Raw genomic sequence first — 22255 nt, forward strand, 5'->3', positions numbered from 1 at the left:
GTAGGTGAACAGGTCATAATAATCCTTCCTGCTTTTACCTGTCACTCCCACAAGACAAACAGGCAGGCGGCACGTCGAACTCCTCCCTTTCCTGAAGGAAGGGTCAGAGTGCGGGATGGGGGCCACCAGTGCTCCGCTAGGGAAAGGTCAGGAAATTCTGGCACTAGCCTCACAATGGACAGGTATCCTTTTGCATAATTAAGTTTTCCTTCTTATGACAAGAGAGGCTTCACTGGAAAAGGCTGGCATGTTCTTGAGTTGGGTCTCCTTGGTTAATGTTGTTTCCGTTGTGAGGTCTAAGCCTGGTCCCGGGACCCTGAAGGTAAAGGGCACAGCAGTGCCTTTAAATTTACACCATCTGAGCTGCCAGTGTCACCCAGCACGAAAAGGTAAAATGAAAATAATTTTTCCCTTCACAAGTAAGGGGGAAACAAAATACTAAAAGCTGAAAATAAAGCAACAAACAAAACGGGTGAATGCATAGTAAAGAAAATAAGACAAAGGAAACAGATAATTACTTACATAAAATATCCTAGAAAAATTTAAGCACAACCTCTATTCTGTCTACCACATTCCCCCAAAGCTAGGATAAACTGAGTGGTAAAGGGTGGGTTTTATATGAAAATGAACAAAAAACACCATTCGAGTTCTATTGTTCTTTAGCATCAAGATTACTCTTCTTAAATAAAGCCAATTTGCTTATCCATCAGTTCATGAGTTTAGTGGTATCATCTTATAGGCCTAAAGCCTAAAGTATGCCAAAATGTTAAAATGGAAAAAAACTAAACCGGTACTCACAAATTGGGGAGCAAGGTATAAAACTGTCTAGCCAGAAACCAATTCCATGCCATGGTACTTCCAACTCAATAAATAGATTTTAAAATATATACATATATACAAATAACTTAAAAAGCAAAGTGAACACAGTAAATTAATGCATAATAGTAATAGAAAGGTGTATTTGGCTGGTTGAAAACAGGTTTCTACAGAGTCCAACTGGCCAGAAAGCCAGGATCCAAAGTTATTAGTAAGAGTAAGGCACTTCTGGGGTCTGTGCTGTGTGGCACAATGGCAAGCAATTAACTCAAAACTCACCAGTAGTTTAGATATTTAATGGGTGGGAGCACATCGCCAAAGAACTCAGCTACATCTGAACACAGAAGGTGATAATTAATTTTAAAAAGTTGTATCGTTAATTCCAGGATGAATTTATTTCACGGAGAGAAAACAAAAAACCAAGAGTATCATGATTTTCCTAGATATCACATAGCGTCTGGTACTTTCATTGCTTTTTATGACATTATACCAAAAAAAAAAAAAAAAAGGGAAAGAAATCAACAGAAACATACCAAAGCATACCCCCATGCCCCTTAAATTAACAGATTTAAAATTAAAACTGGAAGCAAGTATTTGTTATACTTTGATTCAAACTCTATTTACAAATTAAATTGCACTTACAAAGATAGCAACATTTCTAATATGGTTATTTTGCTTTATTGTGGTTTTATATCTCAATATAAAACTTTTAAAGCTTTCTTCCATAAAAATCATACTTTCTTTTGCAGTACATAGTTAATTTATCCACTGAATTTCTGAACCAGTTTTCTCCTTTTGTGCTTTTCTCCTCTATTTTATTTTACAAATGGCATATACCTTCCAAACAGGTACAATCAGATGCTGCACTCATTACGAGAGACTCATTCATAAAAAGTTAAAGTGTAAGACATGAAATATTAGCAGTCTAATCCTTTGGTTCCTCTTTTTAAAAAAAATCTACTGATAAAATTTACAAATTGGTGGTAACTCTTCTTTTTGGTTAAAAACAAATCCACCAGGTAGATTACTGATTAAAATCCAACACTGCTTTAAAAGCACCACACTCCTAGTCTCATCTCACTGCTCATCGATGCCACTGCGTACAATTGGTTTGACATGATTCAGGATACAGTAAGGCACAAGTGGGTGGTACAAGTGAAAACAAATACTTTAGGACTGTTTTGTTTTTTTTTTTCCTGCACAAATGCTAAAATATGTACCGTTTCCAAGATAAAATAACAAAAAAGAAATACACATTTTTTGTTACGAAATACCTATACAAAATTTTTAAATTTACACCATCTGAGCTGCCAAAAAGTTTTTTAAAAAAGGATCAATTATGCGCCGTACATAAAACTCTCTCTCATCAGTAGGTCCAAGAGAACTTGGGCTCAAAATGTCCCAGCACTTTATGGGAGGGAGGAGGATCAACAAAACTTCCCTTCCTGCGCTCCCTTACCCCAACATAAGACAGAAACAAAGGTCAGGTGTTTACAGTAGTGTATTCTACTTATGACAAATGACTGGAAGTCAGGGGAGAGGCGGCATACCGGGGGCGCACTGGTGCCCTGGCTGGCTGAGGAGCCGGATTAAGGCACTTCCATGGGGACAGCAGCAGCCCAGCATGCGGCCTGGGCCGTGATGCGCACGCGCCCACGTTCCGGGGCGGTGACGGGCACGCACACACGTTCCAGGGCGGTGCCGGGCACGCACAACGTTCTGGTGAAGCCCCAGGGCCACGCGCGGCTCCTGGGGAGGAGACAGGATCTCAACAGCAGGGGAAGACACGGGAGGTAAAACTCGGAGGTGAAGTTCTATACAGAAGTGGTCACTCGGTCAATGGCGTGATTGACCTCGTTTTTGTTTGAATCCAGTCCTTTAGCAGCATTCATGTCATTCCGTAAATTCTCCACTGTCTTTTTCATGTTCTTTAGCTCCCCTGGGTGTGGAGTGGCTCGCCGCAGAAGTGTTCTCTGAAAACAAGCAGGGGAGTGAGTGTGTGGGTTTTATGTCATTACTCTTTCAACAGGCAGCTTCAAGGTAGGGGCACTGGGGGACAAAGCCTCCCTTCTCGGGATGCAGGCGCTCGGAGGGGGCAGAAGCGCCTCCTCGGGAGCCCCGCATGCTGCTTTTCAGCTGCTCACTGGCAGCTCAGGGAGATGAAGGGTGTCACGGGCACCTCAACTGGTCCACTTAGAAGGGTTACTTTCAGAATAAAAGAATACTCTGTAAAATGTAAGATTAGCATAAGATAAAAATTAAGTTCCATGAAGGGCAAGGAAACAAAGATTTTTAAGATGTTGGTGTGGGGTGTGAACAAAGAAAAAGATAAAGGAGTAAACAAATTCTAACTTACAATCATTGCAGTGGTCTACCACTACCTGAAGTGGATCTGGCTTCCTTCAACACGGAGGCACGCGAGTGGAAGGAAAAGGGAAGCGAGAGAGAGAAGAGCTGCTTTTCTTGGCCGCTATGTGTCTTATTTGTATTTACTAAAGAGAGTTCACATTTTTCTAATAAAGGCCACAGTGCTGGGAGTGAAGTGTCTGGGAAGGGACAATCTTTAAAAAAACTCTTATTTGACCTAGCAGGTGCTCTCTGGCTCCTAAGACAGCATTTCTGTCTATAAATGGCCTGTCCAAGGAGTTTCAGGAGGAGGAGCCTAAAGTACGGTGACACAACAGCCAAGAGCACTACTGAGACAGTGAAAGAACCGGTGAATTCCTCATCCTCCGGCCAGCCAAGAGGTAAGCACTGAGGACTCCTTTCTGCTGAAGTCACTTTGTTGTGCCTAATTCCCATTCTGTGCTCCATTACTGTAAAGATAAAATCCCATTTGGTGACAGCTGGAATAACAGACACCACAGCAGTCATTTAAAAGCCACCCTTTGCTTTGGGGGCTGTAGGTACTCCCTCTTAGCTCTGCTTATGAAAATCTCAATTAGCAAAAGGAGTTTAAGAAGCCAAAGTTAACATGTAATAATATTTCAAGAGTTGTCACAGACTCCTGAAGACATCAGCTGGCCGACAGACATTTTTAAGGTGTGGATAGAGTAAGGCTAAGTAATACCTTCAAATCTATTCCTGATTTTTGTATGAAAACTTGTAAATAAACCCAACTAAGATCATAAGCACTCTGCCTGAGGATGAAGAGAAGAATGATTAATTACATAAAGGACAGAGAGAAGGACAGAGAGAAGCACAGCTCCACAGAAGGTAAGCCAAGTAACACTCTGAAGTGCAAATGGAGTCATTGCCATACACCTCTAAATGGTGGTGGGGAGGAGACTTCATTCACCAAGAACAACAAAAACAGAAAACAAATTTCTGGTGCCTGGGTGGCTCAGTTGGTTAAGCATCTGCCTTGGGCTCAGGTCATGATTCCAGGGTCCCGGGACTGAGTCCCGCCTGGGGCTCCCTGCTCAGCGAGGAGTCGGCTTCTCCCTCTGCCCCTCCTAGTGCTTATACACTCTCTCTCTTGCAAAAATAAATAAAATCTTAAAAAAATAATAATAAAAAAGGGGAAAAAAAAACCCAGAGCAAATTCCCAGTTTACTGGAGGCAAGAAAGGATGCTATCACAAATAAGGAACAAGAGTATAAACTATTCCAAGAAAAAATCCCAAAAGGTCCATTTGCTTTATATACATTTGGTGAATCAGTACCTAGAAACCTAATTTTGTCTTCTAAAAAATTCTCACATGCTGAAGGCTAAGCAGAGAACAGACAATTTGAAATTAAAAGAAATCCTTATTAGGTGCCACTATTGGTCTTAGAAGGCTTTTAGATTTTGCATTTTCAGGGAGGCCAACAATCTCCATTTCCATACCGTTTCATTGTCTTCTTCATCTCTCTCATCTTCCAAAAATCGGATTGCACTGACTCTGTTCACTGCACGCTCATTCCAGGCGTCATCCGGGACATCATTCACCAAGCTCTCGAGTGCCCCACAGCGAGGGAGGTTCTCTGTCATGACAAAGACCACATCAGTGGGGAACCTGAGTTTGTGTGACTGGTAACTGCTATGTAGTATTTCAAAAAAATTAAAAAGAAAAGAATCTAGGACAGGGTTACCGTTTCTTTTCAATGTTGCATAATTCTATTTGAGATCATATAAAATATCTGCCAAACTAATGTTTAGTATTTCATCACAGAATGTCATCATAAGTTATAGAATCCTTTTTCACAATTCTTTTCTATAAGCTAACTTTAAAAACTTTATTGTGGTGAGGGGGTGCCTGCTTGGCTCAGTCAGTTAAACATCCAACTCATGATCTCAGCTTAGGTTTTGATCTCAGGGTTGTGAGTTCAAGCCCCCTGTTGGGCTCCATGTTGAGTATGGAGCCTACTTAAAAAGACAAGACAAAAAACCTTTCTCATGACACTGATGTAGTTGAACATGTTGGACTCCAATACTTTCCTTAGTAACACTTCTGTTGTCTTCCCCTTGGGGTCTTAAAAGCTCCTCTAACAAGGCTGGAATTGGCAAAATGGCTTTGGGGCTTTTCCACCTAGGGGATTCCTGTTCTCCCAGTGCACTCTAGTTCTCTTTTATCAAAACCAACTCTCAGCAGATTTATAATGGCAATTTGATGTTAGTGTGAATATTTTTTAAAACCACACATAATTTATAAAACAAAGATACAATGACTTAAAATAACAGACTGGCCTAAAAACTATTTGTCATTGGGGGCACCTGGGTGGCTCATTCGGTTAAACACGGACTCCTCATTTCAGTTCAGGTCATGATTTCAGGGTAGTGAGATCAAGTTCCAGTCAGGTTCCGCACTCAGTGTGAAGTTAGCTTGAGATTGCACTCCTTCTCCCTTTGCCCCTCCCACTCCTGCTCTATCTCTGTAAAATAAATAAATCTTAAAAAAACAAAAAACAAAAAAACCTGTTTGTCAGTGGTGTTCAATACTAATCTTCTAAACCACCAGTCTGGATTTTAAGGGACTCTGTCAACTTTTTTAAGAGTACTTGTGTTTTCAGTCTTAGCAATAATTCAAATACAAAAGGCTGTTTAAGCAGGTGTGAGGGATACTTTTTCTTTGAAGGTACAGAGGAAAGAACCTTCCCAGAGGACATCCACAGTGACCTCACCCCAGGCTGGCTCTAGGGGCACATTAGACAAATTACAGACGCACATGGGAGTAAGAGGTCTTATGGATAGGTATTAGCTCCTACTAATTCTCATAGCCATGTGAATATTGTTCTTAATTCACCTTGGCAAGTAGGTTCAGAAGGCAGCTGAGGAAGCAAGACGCAGGTCAAAATCTTCTCTCCTGTGGTGTGGTCTGTGTCCGTCTGGAACGTGAGTAGGGGCTGCGACTGGTTGTCAGACAACCACAAAGCCTTCAGCTTCAAGGCAGTCAGGGATAAAGGCAGATGTAACAGCCTAATTTAAAGCAAAAGAAGACATCAAGGTCTCAGATTTTATAATTACATCAATTCCTATCAATACAGAAAGAAAATAAAAACATTACAAAGAACCTCCTGGGATTGGATTCAACATGGAACAAGATACTGTGTTTATAATAAAACCCTCGGTGTACTCTTTGTGAGCACACTCGGTCTGTCACTGTGCTTCTGCTGTCCTCTCTCTCATCAACACCTCTGGCCACAGGGCAAAACATTAGGAGGTTTCGATTTAAAGAGAAAAAAAGCCAGTCTGACCATGGAAGGACACAGTAGCAGGAGTTCTTACCGAGTCAATGGCAACAGCCTCCTTGACGAAGGCCTGTTTTCAGTAGCACCTGGCAAAAATGAGGAAGAGTGGAAGGAGATTCCTGGGGTGCTGAAGAGTTTAAGTGGCAGTTATAATAAAGATGAAAACATTTTCTTCCTGCACTGCATTTTCTTTGTCTAAGGAGATTATTTTAGGTATCCATCTTAAGCTTGTATCTTCTAGTTTCTAGAAACTTCCACTTCCCCAGACTCCTATGGGATAGTTAATGTCCACTTCACATTGTTTCAGTTTCAAGTGAGATCATATGTATTAAGGCACTTTAAAAACTGTAATGTGACACCTAAAGATTAATTCTATATTAATGTTAGCACACGTGTCTGACAAAGTGACTGCACCTAGTTAACTCTATTTAGCAAAAACCAGCACCGGGAATCATGTACATTTATATTCACCAAAAGACTACTTTAGTGCGGTGGTTCTTAACCAGGGACGCTTCTGCTTCAGGGACATCTGGCAATGTCTGTAGACATTTCTGGGTGGTACTCTTGGCATCTAGTGGGTAGAGGCCAGGGATGTTGCTAAATATCCTATAATGGTTAGGAGAGCCGCCACATCAAAGAATTATCTGGCTCAAAATGCTAACAACGGCTGGGGGTGAAAAGACTGCTTTAGTAAAAACCAATGCCTTATACAAGTCTACTAATGCACTATGAAAACAACCAAACCTCTGCAGATACCAGGAATTTAAGGTTTAATGAATCTAAGGTTGTATTTGATCAAGTATTTTTACTCTAAAGATGGCTCCATGTGCATTAAATTATAATCTCAGCAGTGACTTTACAAGCTGGACAGTAATGAGCTGGCTGCATTCTGTGAGCCACAAGATAAGGCACATTTTCTTAAAGAAATCCTTGGCCCATGAACTCCGTAAAGAAATCACATGGCAGCATGTATTGTTGGAGCTCTTTTATGAACTTGCATACCTGTCTCCAGTTTAACACATGTGGGAGGTCTACATGTACAGCTTACTTACTGAGAAATCAATACTGCATTATCAGACATAGATGCCACTCTGAATGAGCAGGCTTAAGGAAAATTAATTCGAACTCTATGTAGGGATATGAAGAGAAGTTGTACTCCAATATTATTAAACTAATCTAAATAAAATGTAAGCACAGAATGTTGTTACTTTAACAAATGAAGCAAAAGTTATCAAAGAGTACGTGGAGTGTTAACAACAAATGCATTATTAACAAACTTCCAAAGAACAAATTAATATCATTTACAACATATTTCCAATATACTAGTTATGGAGATGACAAAATATTTTCTTTTCCTAACAATTAGTCCAGCAAAGGTTGGCCCATCCCACACATACGTACTGGGTGCAGTACTGAGTCAGTGGAATTGTACCTTAGGTGGGAGTTAGATTCTAGAATTAATGCATCCATGAGACCTGCATATGTTAAAGTACCCTTGAGAAGTCTCTGTGTATCATACACTCTAGTACTTTGCTAATAAGGGCCAAACTGAGTGAGAAATACATATTTTTAAATCCCAGAATCTACCGAGTTCAGTGATAGGCTCACACCATGAAGGATGCCCAAGGGATCTGAGGAAGCAGGCCTTTACAACTCCACTTCCTATTCTGAGATGTTGGGTCTTTGAGTGAGATAGAAAGTGAAATCTCTTATGCTTATACAAAAAATTATTCCTGCCTCTGCCCAAAGGCTGTCACACATTTACCCAAATGTAAGGAAGTTAAAGACAGATGTGTATTTGCCAGATCTGATGACAGGGATTTTTTTAAAACAATATCCTAGCACACTGTGAAAGCGTTAAGTACTTTAAACTCTTTTTCATTTTAATGAATAAAGGGATGATTCTTTTGAAAGTTTCAGGGTCTTACACAAGAAATTTACAGTCAATATCTCTAGATTTCTTAATCATAAGAGCATAAAGAAAAAAATAGTTGAGATTTGAAAACTGGCACAAAACACAAATACTCAAACATGGTCATTGTATCTTCTCAGAATAATGGGCTTTGCAGCTAAGTGCTAAATAAAGCAAAGGCATAAATAAAACACTAAACAGTGCATCAATAATAAGTAACAGCTTCTAAGGATAGCAAATCATAAGATAAAAGTTAAAATAAACTACTAGTCTCTACAACAACAGATCTTATAATCATATTCAACCAAGCCATATAAGATTAGTGACTTGTCTGGAACACCAGTTTCCCCATCAAGAATCAGTGCCAGCTTGAACATGGCTGCTGCCAACTGAGCACACCACCTCTGGTACCTTCTGTATACTGCAGACTCAACACAAGGAACCACAGCCCTATTTGTACACATCTCACATCTCCCTGTTTTATTAAGGACCACATCCCCTCAAAATAAAAAGCCTGTGGTTACTATTTATATCAATGGTACAAGGACTAAAGCAAACGAATAACCATACCATGAGCTATGTCTCTCATTTCCAATTAAATCCCTGACCAACTAACCTGAGGTGACCTTCCCCACCTCTGCACTATTGTAGCAATTGTGCTGTCAAATTTACTTAACAACTACACATGGCCTACTGACTCGACCTATAGTTGCATGCTTCTTACAACTGAATGTTTCATCTTTTACCTCCTACTAGAATTTTTAGTTCTCAGCAAGTTTTCAAAACTGCTTAAAGATATGTAGAGAAAACATATCAGTGGGAAAATTTAACTAGTACTAAAATATCTAAAGGGAAAGCCCCCTGTAACCTCAGGCCTCCACTCTGCCTCTACGGGAACTATTATTAATGTTTTGTTATAATACATAGATAGGTTGTTTTAAAAGCAAAAACAAAAATGAGAATGCTGTGTTATGTCCAATAGCTATTCTTCTTACTTGGTACCATGGGCATCCTGTGTTACTACACAGAGAAATTATGTCACTCTTCTAACTACTTACTATTCCACAGTACAAGTACACTGCTATGTTGTATTTTGCCTTTTAATAGTTTTTCTCCATTTTACTGAGCTATAATTGCCATGTAACATTGTGTAATTTTAAGGTGCACCTGAGATGATTTGATACATTTATATATTCCCAAGTGACTATCACAGTGGAGTTTTAGTTAACATCTCCATCCAGTCACATAATCACCACTTTTCATGCATGTGCGTGTGTGTGTGTGTGTGCGCGTGTAGCCCATTCAAAGATCTATTCTCTCAGCAAATTTCAAGGATATAAGGCAGTATTAAGTATAGTCACCATGCTATACATTAGGTCCCCAGAACTTACTCATCTGGTAACTGGCAGTTTGTACCCACTGATCAATACCTCCCTACCTCCCCTACTCTTAGCACATGGTGACCACCATTCTACTCTCTATTGCTAGGAGTTTGGCTTTTTTAGATTTCATATGTAAGATCATACAGGATTGTCTTTTTTGTGTGTGACTTATTTCACTTAGCATAATGCCCTCAAGGTCCATCTATATTGTCATAAATAACATGATTTTCTTCTTTCTTAAGGCCGAATAATATTCCATTATATGTATCATACCGCATCTTCTTTATCTGTTCATCTGCTGATATTGTTTAGGTTGTTTCTATATCTTGGCTACTGTGAACAAGAGAGCACAGATCTCTTTTCAATATCCTGTTTTCCTTTCATTTGGCTATATGCCAGAAGTGGGATTGCTACAGCATATGATAGTTAAATTTTTAATTTTTTGAGGAACCTCCATACTGTTTTCTCTAATGGCTACACCAATTTACATGCCCACCAGCAGCAGGGAACAAAGGTTCCCTTGTCTCCCCATCCTTGCTAACACTTGTTATCTTGTTTTTTTTAAATAACATCCACTCTAACAGCTGTGAAGTAATATGTTTTAATATTTTTAAATTTAATTTTTGGGATTGTAAAATTCAAAGGTACAAACTATTTCTCCATTGACAGCCACTGTTTCTAGTATTTGGTACTACTCTCCCTCAAAGATTCTCAAATACTAGATATTGTGTAGTGGGGGGGATAGTCCTATGGGAAAGAGTAAGAATTAAGGAAATGGATTCTGTGTCCATGGGTTGCTGATGATAAAAGACATCTTCTCTGTTACTGTACCAAAAGATTTGATATTTGGTTTCCAAGTGGCATTTTATAATAAGTTACCCTATCAAATATGTCGAAGAAAATTTGTGGAAACTAATATATAGTCTGTGTTATTTGCTATTTTTACATGCTTAAGAGAAGAGGCAAAACTTCTGTTGTATGTGGTATGATTTCCCATGGTGTAACATTTCTGTAAGCTAAAAAGCTGACATTGTAGCCTTTTTTTATTAGTTTCTATACTAATACTTTAAGTAAGTAGTAATTAAATATTTTAATAGGTTTAAAATTTGGTTATGAATCTGTATATACATGTGACACATTAAACTGACTCAGATGACAGATACGTAACTCTATTTTTTAATGGGGTTTTCTCCACCCCAGCCCAAGCATAATAAAAATTTAACTTTCCCTTCTGAGAACTAGAGATTAGAGCCTTCACTCATGTGAAAAACAGTTTTCAGGCATCAGAGCCATCTTCTGCTCAGGAATTAATGATGCAATTTCATGTTCACAGGTGTGGCAAGAGTCTTGGAAGGTTGGGAGTTACTGAGTTTCTACTGCTGGAGTTTAGGAAAGAACAATCCTTCCCAAGCTTTATGCTGCACATGAGACTCCATTCAGCAGAAAGTCAACACTCAACTCAAATTAATCCTGAGTTTCTAGTAACCAGTCAGTGGTTTAAGAATCTATCAAGATGTCCTAAAAGCCTTCACTTGAAAATGGTGGGCCCCCCACTAAGGTTCACTGAGTCCTGCTATTTATTAGCGCCACAACCTACAATCCATTGGCCAGCATGAGAAACGGTGGCTTGTGTCTGACCTAAGTGACCAGTTAATTAGCACTTAGCACACAATCCCCCAAACACTCTTCCGACCGCTGTTGCTATCTCTCATTTAAAATCATTGATCATTTTCCCCTGGCTGGGCACTTTTCCTCCTATCTAACTATGTAACACTTGAAAGCATTTTTAAAATTCCTTTGGTGATGCAGCCTGTGATACAAGGTATTTCGCAGTGGCCACCTATTCACTCTGCAAAACTAACATTTTTAACATTTTCATTTGGGTGACAAATATTTACCAGGTTCTATCATGTACCAGGCACTGTGCAGGGATAAAAGGCACAGTGGCCCAGATATCACATCTGACATCACACAACTTAAGGTTTAGACATTCATATACGCATAGGCTGGCAATTATTATATGGTGCTGTGAGTCCTATGTTAGAGGGAATTCAAAGAAGCAGGCTCCATACAAAGAAAGCTCCCTGGAGAAAATGAAAACAGCAGTGGGAATCAGAGAAGAGGGTCTCAGGCAGAAGGAGTAGCTGGGCTAGGCTCCAGGGAAAGAAAGGGCACATGCAATCTGAGGTGACGAAGTTAGTTCAGACTGGCTGAAACAAATCTATATTCTACACAGGTGAACAGAAGGCATATTCCAAAACCAGGAAGTGGTCTACCATGACCTCTCAAGCACAACTTGAAAAATTGTACTGCTGTGACCTTGGGGAATACCAGATGGGTCGCTCTTCACTTTGATTATGACCACTTGGTGATTCTGACATTAGCCAGAGATCCTTTGGCCAGAAATGTGCCCCCGAATATAATTTTTACAGTTTCAGGGGGTTCAGAATCACCAGCAAAGTATATCAAGATCCCTGGTTAAAATATAGTTCAAACTTGTTGAAGCTCATTCTTCAGATAAGGAAACCCAGAGGTGCACGATGACTTACAAAAGCTACAAAGTTAAGGTAAAACCTAAGTATCCCAGTTCTCAGGCAGCACTGTTTCCCTCACATCACTGTACTGCTGTTCTGGGAAGCATTTCTACAGAAGGGTCTACTTAAATGTCAAAGTGCCTCCCACTCAGGTCATCCCTGACCTCTTTACTCCATCCAGCTCCATCACTCCTGCTCTCAGATTAATAATTTTCTGGGTCCTGGGTCATTCAACTAATTAGTACATATTCTATAAGATGAAGCAAAGGCAAGATGGCAAAGACACATGACAAAGGTTGGGGTGAATGAACATTTGGTTCTTTTTCTCAAAAAAAGCAAACCAGAACATGCTTACCTGTTCCCTGCCACATCCAGGACATGAAGCTCTGTGGCCTGCGACACCTCTGAAGGTATCCGAGTTAGTCTGTTGTCACGCACACAGAATACAGTGAGGCTGCAGCACCCTCCAATCTACAATGAGAAAGAAAATACAACTTTTTTCCAGGTTTTTTTGTGAAAGATGGTGGTGGGACTGGAGTATCTTATTTGTCAAATGGCATGAAAAGGACACATAAAATGATACCACATGATTTTAAGTTTCACTGAGACCAACTATGATTAATTTAAATCATACAAAACACTAAGTAGTCCAGTAAGTTCATAAAAATCTCAGCAATGCATTAAATGTATATGTTCTAAATTAAATCAAGAAAATAAACAGTACAGTTCAAAAAAATCTCATTCTGAAAAGCAAGTCATTTTCCGTTGCTATCTAATGCAATTGTATTTTTTAAATATGTTAACTAGGCTACCCAGGTCCAGACAAATATTATTTGGTAATATAGGTAATATTTGGTAAATATTATTTGGTATATTAAGAATTCTAAGTTTCAAAAATAAGGCCAAGAATGATATATACACACCCCTTCAAAGACCTGCCCATTATATTATATTAAATCCAGTGTTCCCAGTGTCCCCAGTTCATTTAAAAAAAACAAAACAAAACAAAACAAAACAAAAAAAGAAAAAAGAAAGAGGGAAAAAAGGATACTGGATAGATAATACAGTACATTAATTTTCTACTATACATCTTTTAACTACTTTTGGTCACTCACAGCTTAATTTAGTAAATATGTTATTCATTTCCCTTTCACAAAATCAATAATATTTTAGCAAAAACTGAATGTGGTAAATACACATATTAATCTGGTAAACTTAATGCTTGTAGAAACATCGATATCTACATCCACGACAAATTTGATTACTATTTTTTTATTTATTTTTAAAGTCAGCGATTCAAAGATAATTGAGCTTTGTATGAGCCTGGTTTTCAAAAAAAGAACATAAGCACAAAAGAACTGAATCAGTCTCTTGAGCAAACTGGCCAGGGTTTCTATGGTCAGGAAAGCTGAACCAAAGGGATGGAAAAATAACTCAATCTCAGACACAACATTCTGCAGGACTCCATCCAGTACTACATTCTTCCTGTACTCACTATCCTGACCCAGAGCGATTGCAAGCAAAGGCTTATGAAGGAACCTATTGATGTCTCTCTGACACATGGAAAAATACTCCACAGCTTCCCACTTGAGGAGAGGCAGAAGACTTGCATCTTCAATTATATCTGAGTACATCTTATACCCTTTTCTATGTATACATATGTTTAATACATGTATATACCTTAAAAAAGCATAATGCATATTTATGAAATTGCTACATAATTACCTTCATGAACAATCTTACTATGTCTTCCCCTAAGAGTTAATATAAAGACTTGAGATCATGTATTTAACCACAGTATTTAACCATAATGGATGTAAAAGAAAAATAACATGTAAGAAAACACGAACTAACATTTGTCTAAAATGGATTACACCCAGATATGTAGAAAGGCTTTTAGATTGTCTCCATGATCTCTCAGTGTTCACATTTCCCATCCCACCAAGTGGTGCGTTCACTACCCTCTAAAACGTAACATTTTGATTCCACTGTGTCTTACAGAAATGCTCTTTTTTTCTGTCCTTTTAAATCTTATCAACTGTCCAGAAGTAGCGAAACATCCTCTACACCATCGAGTCTTCCCCAAACCCTACAGTCCACACTGATATACTGCTCTGTGTTTCATTTGCAGTTATGGTCTATACAAACCCTCTGACAGATTGTTTCACTGAGTTAACTTGCACATGTCCATATAACCACAGTGCGTGGTAAGTACAGTACCCATCCTACCCACTCATCAACTTTTCTCATTTAGATATGTTTATATGCTTATGTTTATTTACTTACTAGTGAAAGGCTGCTACTTGAAGTTAATATCTCCTTCTATGTGTAGAAATGAAAACCACAAAACTCTTTTTAAGAATCATTAGAGAGGGCTCTCTTAGGTTTTAAAAATGCAGGGCCCCAATATCATGCCCTGAAAGAGATCTACAATAGGATCTTTAAGGGGCTTGGCATTCTTCCCTCTTGAGGAAGGGAATCATTAGTTTTACTCAGATGCCCAGGAGTATTATGGAAGGAATCTAAGCTTTGAATGAAGATAGAGGATAGATATGATTAGATTTTCTCTGATAAACTGAGATGATCCCAACAAAGATCTATTCATGGGAAGAAATCCCCAAGTTCTTCATGGAGGGGAACCCCCCGTGACTCTGCTCCCCATGCACTGGCTCTGGGTTCAGTGGTGGGTCTGTGTGCCATGTGGGAGGTCTTCCAGGTCAGCATGGGGCTAAGGCTGGACCTCACCTTAACCTTATCATCCTGGCCTGGCTTTAACACAATAAGATTTATCTGTACTCCAGGGAGGCAAAGCAGTTATGCACATAGACAACCCTCACAATGGCAAAATTAACTACTGGAGCATGTACAGAACTGAGATTGCATCATAACTGTGGGCACTTTGTCATGAAGCTGTCCACTGCTCCAGCCACCTGTTGGATATCTGTTTGGGCCCCTAATACTATAGCATGTGAACGTTTTCAATTTGTATCATGTACATATATTACCTATTAAAAATTAACTCATTAAAATGGGTCAGAGAGGGCTCTAATAGCTGTTGAAGCAATAAAAGTTCTGGACAAGTAAATACCTCTTAAGACTCTGGGAGGGGGATAATGTGAATTCTCAGTGGAGTGCGTGAGCTATGTACTGTGTTTACATCTCATTTATTTATTTTTTCTTTTTCTTTTCCCATTCTAATCTCAAATCCATTTGAGACCTCAAGGAGTGGAAAACAATTGTATGCAAGAGCCTGCTAGGCACTCTGGGTTGTCACAGCAGGCAGAGTGACCTCCTGATCTCCATTGTTGAAGGGTTTCGGAAAACAATGAAACAATGCCCACAAAGAGAGAGTGTTATTGCCAGTGTGCCGGGACGCCTTCATCACCCTCAGATGCACGCGCCATCCCAGGCAAAACAGTGCACAAACAGAGACCTTTTTCCAAATCATCCAGGAAGGGATGGCATGAGCCTTTGGCTTTGAGAAAAGATTATTAAGCAGTAAAAACCATAATTCAAAAGGTACAGTTTTCACAGACATCAGAGGGGAACATGGAGCCCTGGAATGGATGCTCTGGGATCACACAGACCTGGGCTGGACCTGAGGCTCAATCCTGTGTTTTGTGTGTTTGACTATGTTACTTTAACCAAAAGTAACAATCAGGATTCAATTAAATGAAACCACAAACACAATTTAGCAACTATCATAAAACCTGGTCTAGTAAATGTGGCTGGCAAACCAATATGATGGTTATTGTCTTTTCAAGAAGTCAAAGTCCTGGATCCAAAGGACCAGGTCAGTCAACACTTGTGTGCCTGCTGTGTTGTTGGAAGTGTGCTGACGTTGTTGAGTTCCTCCCAGAACATCCCTGACCTTCTTAAAAATCTCTCCCTTGCGAGGCATCACGGTGACAAAATGACAAAATGTCACTGTGTTAAATACTAGGGATAAATACACTGTGACTTTACTGCTAGTGAAGCACCGGTGTGATCTCAGTACTGTAGGATACATATGGCTCATGTGTGTTTCTGCTTTCTCTCTCAGGTCCAGGAGGTAGTTTACCAGGTCCTTAGTGATCGTCAGAATAAAATGCCTGTACCATTTAGAAATTCTGGGAAGCAGAGTCACTGTTTAAATAACTTATTACCATCTATGTAGGAAGCTGATATTTTTATACTTCCTAAAACCACATAATAGTACCTTCCCAGAATACAAGGGGTTGGACTTGGAGAACTACAGAATGTAGCTGAGAATCTTTGTTTTGCTGGTTTGTGTATCTTAATTCCAGATGATACCTTCCTTCACTGTTTGGACCTGATTTAACCCATCTGGAGGAGATGGGACCTGCCGGTCATTGAGCAAACCCTTAGTCGGGTCAGCTGTGCTACATGTTAATTGCCTGGAGGTGACATTATTCAAGAGGAGATAGTCAGTGATCCAAAGAGAAAAGCCTGTACTAGTCATCATAGCCTACCTATATTCCATTTTCTGAACACCTGCCCCAAGTGTAAAGAAACTTTCATTTTTCCTTCAGTATTGGCCTTTTAATATTCTGTGTAACAGAATGAAACCCTTATTTCACTGGCAGAAAGGGAAACGAACAATAAGCGATATCTGGTGAAAATACAATTTGAGCTGTAATAATATGGTGAGTAATTTTAGAAAGCAAAGACTGTTTTTTGCTTTTCCCACCATCATCTGTGGCATATTATTCGAATGTTCCTATTTCATAAATATTCTGGAAATCATGTGGCTTTGGGACTTCTGAATTGTTGGGCCACTGACATCAAAATATCCACTATTACAGCATTTTTCATTTCTAATTATAAAACAGTAAGTTATGTTGATTGGAAAATAAAAACCATAAATACGCACATGTAAAGGCACAAGGAAAAATCTAAGACCAAATCCTACCCCAAAGGGATAATCGGTATTAACATTCTAAAGTACAATCTTTCAGTATTATTGCCACGCATTTGTGATTTCATATATATATATATATATATATATATATATATATATATAGTGATTTCATATATATATAGATATATATATATTTTACATATAAATTTTATACACGCGCACACACACACACACACATACACACATGCTTTGATGAAATTAGGAGCAACACTATGATCTTCAGCACTTCTGTTTACATATGACATCAGGAATGTCCTCCCACATCAGTATGTTTCTAAAAGGACTTTTATTAACCACATAACTATTTCATTCTACAGATGTCTTACAAATCACAAATCTCCCACTTAAGACACTGCTAGTTGGTTCTGCCATTTTGTGTAATCTTGGGCGAGTTACTGTAGCTGAGTCTGGGTTTCCGGGTCTTTTGGATGTTGATAACGACTTACCTATACCTCACAGGACTGTTGTGAAGATTAGACACGGATATGGAGGAAAGCACAGTGCCGGCCACATGTGAGTTGCCCCTACATCTACATGAGAAATAGCCTTTTGCCTGGTTTTCCTGTGTACCACAACTGTGTTCCTAGGACAAAGCCCTAGAAGTGGCACTGCAGAATCAAAGGGTATGAACACTTTCAAAGGTTTCAATATTACTGTGTTCCTTTCCAGAGAAGATGTAATAATTTATACTTCCCTATCATTTATGCATTTTCCCATACCCTCGCCAGCATTTGGCATCATTTTTTTTTTAATCTTGACAAGTTCATAGGTCAAAAAGTTTCCATTAACATTTCTGTGAATGCTGATGGTGCTAAAATTTTTTCACATTGATAATCATTTCTATTTTTTCTTCTCTGAATCACTTATTGCTTATTGTGATGGGTTCTTTGCTTCAATTTGTCTACTTTTCTCCAGTGGAAACCTCTTTTTCTTAATCATTGGGAAGCATTTCAAGTAGAGTGAGGCGAGACCTCCTTAATCTGTAATGTTCTAAGTGTCCTCTGGCCCTCAGGGTGTCTCTACCTTCTTGAAGATCAGAAATCTAATTTTCATGTAGACAAATCTATCAACTGGGTTTTGTTTTTGTTTTTTTTTTAACACTTCTTTCCACTTTCAAGTTTGGAAATGCCTTCTCCATTTTGAAATCCAGTGGCCAACTATGTTTTATTCTTGTATTTTTAGGTTTTACCTTACCCCTTTTAGCAATAATCCATTTTAGAATATGATGGAAGTTTACACTAAATTGTAATAAGAAGACAGAAAGCTATTCATAAAACGAATTCTCTCTCTGAAAATCAAAATATTTATGGGTGATTAACATTTACAGAGTGCCTGTTTAAAAACAAAAACAAGATTTGATGAATGATCTGTAAATCCTATCTTTTGACTGCGTAAGTGTGATGAAGTCAGAATCACTTTCATTTTGACTTAATGGAGACAAAAGACTAGACTCTAAACTTGGACACATGCTCAATTTCTTCCAGCCAGAAACTCTTTAAATGGTGCAGATTGTTCAAAGGTAAGATTTGGCTGGGGAATGTTATGAAGTTGCTGGTTCTCTTTCCTCATACCCACAATCACACATAACTAACTCTCTTGTCTGTCCACGCATCACACAACACGGTCTCTTTTTAATTCTTCCCTCCACCAAAAACATGCGTTTTTTAGGGAGCCTTCTTTCCCCCAGAAGCATACACACTTACATGACAGGATGAGAAATAAAAGACACAATTAAGTTGCTTGAAAAATCAGAAGCATGCCACATGTAGCAAATAAAGCAAATCTAGTCTTTCCATTAGAGAGAGAATTGTGCTGACAAACTGGAATTCAGTGAAGACAGATGAGCTGCCACGTTATGCCTTTTGGAATTTCTGAATAACTTAAAATGTAATTCACAGAAAAGCATTCTTTTGGGAGAGAACAATCTGAACAAACCTGACAACTGACAAACACATAACAAAATAAGGTTCCAGGCCATGCAGTCATTTAAAAGAAAACAAAAACAAAACTGCGTTTAAAGGAAAATGTCCAATATTTTACAATGAGGAACACACAAAGCAGTCAGTTGATTTGAAATCTTCATGCATTTAAGAAGCAAAATGGAAGTTAGAGATGCAACTATGGTCTGAACAATACTTACAAGATAACAAGTTTACCCGACTTTCCTAAATTTCCAAGCAGCTAACAATTAAGAAAACAAGAGACATTCATTGATTTGCAAACGTTTACTACAAATAACACCACAAAACACAAACAGAATCTATAATTGTGACCCACACAGTACATTTTCCCTCATTTGGGAAAAACAAACAAACAAAAAAAACCAAATAATTGTTGCCAGAGACTAAGGGGCCGTGCTCTAAAACATGATATACACTAGTATCAAATTAAAGAAGAACAAAAAATAGAAAGAACTACATGGCACACAGACCAATCGCAACTAATACAACTGTGGGTTTGGGGCATATATATTGAATCGGTCAGCATTTCAGTTTAGATGTGTCATGCATGCAACTTGATTGTTCAAGAGAGAGTAGTAGAGTTTTGCAAGTGCAGAATCCAATCATGGAAAGTACAGGATATGATCAAATGGTATCAAGCTTGGAGGCAGAGCAAGTACACACACATACACGTAGTCCCTAGGCCCAGCCCCGCTCCCCGATTCCACACACACGCACACACACGCACGCGTGCACGCGGTTACGGGGCCTACCACACTCACGCACTGCACAGACTCATGGCACAGCTGTGCTATGCAGACCAACATGACACACTTCACAGTCAGGTGGCCTGCAGTGGTCCGGCTGCTCAGCCCCGATGGTCAACAGCAAGCACTCAGCAGCCGTTTCTACAGGGTCACCACTGTAACCCACAGCAGAATTAGGGGCATGGGCTCAGCGCATTTTCCTACCGTGGGAGGTGAGTGTGCATGAGTAGCAATGAAGGTATGTTAGAAGAGAGCCAGTTCCTAAAAAGCTCAACTCTCTCTGCTTCCTCTCCCAGCTACAGGAAAGGGCTCAGACTTTATTCAGTTATCAGACTCTACATGCCAGAAAACTAATCACAATTTCAAGGAGAGCAGATAATATGTGACAGCGAACTAAAATGCATTAAAGCTAGAACTACTTTCATACCATGTCCACTTCCCACATCATGAAATGCCATTCTAATAAATTTACACAGACACACAGCACATGGTGGGTATATCCATCTGAAGCCTGGGTTTCATTCTCTTAAAATGTGAAGAGGACAGATGCTCACATGAGGACAGATGCTAACATGATGGCAGTAATTTTACACAAAATGTTAAAGTTGTGCTTAGGATGTATTCCTTTGCAAGAGAATCGGAAGAGGGGCATAGGGAACTGCGTGGGGAAACTTCCTGGGAGATGGACATTCAACTCCCAAGTGCTCTCTTCAGCACTAACCTTGAAAATGTTCCTGAAATGTATTAATTTTATAACACGTCCAAACGAAAGACTGTCTGACCTCTCTTTACCATCTTAAGGTCCTGTCTTACCTCAGGGCCACATGTGGAAAGGCTGGATTGCGTCTGTATGCCCTAAGTGGCCATGCTTTCCTTGGCCTGTGGAACAATAGTGAGCAGGCTGTCGGGGGACACATCTCTGGAGCCCATTCTACCGACTGCTAGCTATGTGAGGCCTGCTAAGGAAGGCTTTTCACCGGCCTTAGCTTCTTCATCTGGAAAATGAGGAACTCTGGCTTACGACCTCAAAAGCTGTTGTGAGGATTCAGGGAGTTAACAAACACGACAGCACCGAGCACAGGACGTGCATCTAGAAAAAAAGTTAAGAAATCTTTTCTACTTCTCTGTGCACGTGTCTACCTGTCCAGTCTGCTACCCATTCAATAAGAATAAAATCAATATTCAGAATATCAGCCCTGTGTTTTGGTTTATCACTGTGAGACCAGAACCACAATGTTCTGATTGGCAGAATCTCTTACTTGTGTCCCAGTTTAGCAGAGGTGTACTGAAGTCTTTCTGTGGGGAACAGTTTTCTTTAAGTGCCAGTGCTCAGAGTAAGGGTGGGTCAGAATATGGTCACATTTATGATAAATACCCTCCCTTGCTTCCTTTCGGTAATGTTGGCTGTCTTGCCCGGGCAGAAGACTGGGAGACAGTGGGTGTAGTGCCACAATGAGGGGAGAGAAAGAGAAGCCAAGCAAAGCTCAGACACCCTGGGAAGGGCCCTAGGAAAACAAGAACCCGCAAGTTCTGGCTGGTGGGATGGTAGATTTGAAATTATCCCAAGAAAAATAAAACAAAATAATAAAAAATATAAACAAATAAAATTATCCCAAGAGAGATGTTGGAAAGGGTCAAAACAGAGAAAGGAAGGACACTGAGCCTGGCCAGGGATCCCATCACACGATATCACACCTTTTCATGTGAGACCTAACAAAGGGGACAGGGCTCACCGACATTCGATGGGGGTAAGAAAGGCAGCTGAACTGAGTTTCAGGCTAACGGTTAACAAAAAAATCAACTACCCATCTCCCAGTTCCCCTAGTTCTAAATAGAAGGTAAGCCTTTTGTTAAATATCACACATGCGTCTTTGTTTCATCTGCTCTGGGTCCCCTTGTTTTCAGCAATTCCCTTGCCAGGACTGAAGTGCCTCTACATCTGTACAACTAGTCCCCACAATGCCTGGTGATAGGCTCTTCTCTTGGTTGGATCACTGACAGGGAAAAAAAATTCCTAAGAATCTGGCTATAGCTTCCCATTCACCTCCCTCAATGTGAATGCCTTTGTGAAGAGTTCGTTCGTTCTCTCCCAGATATGAACACTGCTCGGTATCAATCTCTGTCCAAGAAAAGGGTTGCATCAAGATCCACTTTTATAATTCCAGTGGCTTAGGAAGCAGTTTAATTTCACATTAAACTCAGACCCAACGTTATCTGCTTCCTCTGCTAAACCCCCAAGTTACCTGTTTCTGTCAATGGTTCTCTGTATGGCAAAGCCAGAAATGTCAAATCTCTCCCACTTTTAAATCCTATC

General features: G+C 39.5%; 1 protein-coding gene and 1 long non-coding RNA gene across 6 annotated transcripts in view; one reads left to right on the forward strand and one right to left on the reverse strand.

Annotated features, from left to right (window-relative positions):
- Positions 1-1096: 1096 nt before the first annotated feature.
- The window catches only part of LRRC1 (leucine rich repeat containing 1), a 130070-nt gene continuing 108911 nt past the window's right edge, over positions 1097-22255 (reverse strand). For all 5 annotated transcript variants that reach the window (XM_047733943.1, XM_047733942.1, XM_047733944.1 and 2 more), the window contains 4 exons: positions 12669-12784; positions 6041-6213; positions 4645-4781; positions 1097-2789 (listed from right to left, as the gene is read on the reverse strand). In XM_047733943.1, coding sequence (XP_047589899.1) covers positions 2631-2789; positions 4645-4781; positions 6041-6213; positions 12669-12784 — 585 coding nt within the window. In that variant the 3' untranslated portion in view covers positions 1097-2630. The remainder of the gene's footprint in view (positions 2790-4644; positions 4782-6040; positions 6214-12668; positions 12785-22255) is intronic.
- LOC125102608 (uncharacterized) lies at positions 2364-21927 on the forward strand. The gene is made up of 7 exons (XR_007128161.1): positions 2364-2514; positions 2545-2609; positions 3408-3563; positions 14445-14520; positions 15537-15832; positions 17694-17747; positions 20743-21927. It is a non-coding gene; the product is annotated as an uncharacterized LOC125102608 (long non-coding RNA).

The sequence above is a fragment of the Lutra lutra genome, chromosome 6 (assembly GCF_902655055.1).
Source record: "Lutra lutra chromosome 6, mLutLut1.2, whole genome shotgun sequence".
NCBI lineage: Eukaryota > Metazoa > Chordata > Mammalia > Carnivora > Mustelidae > Lutra > Lutra lutra.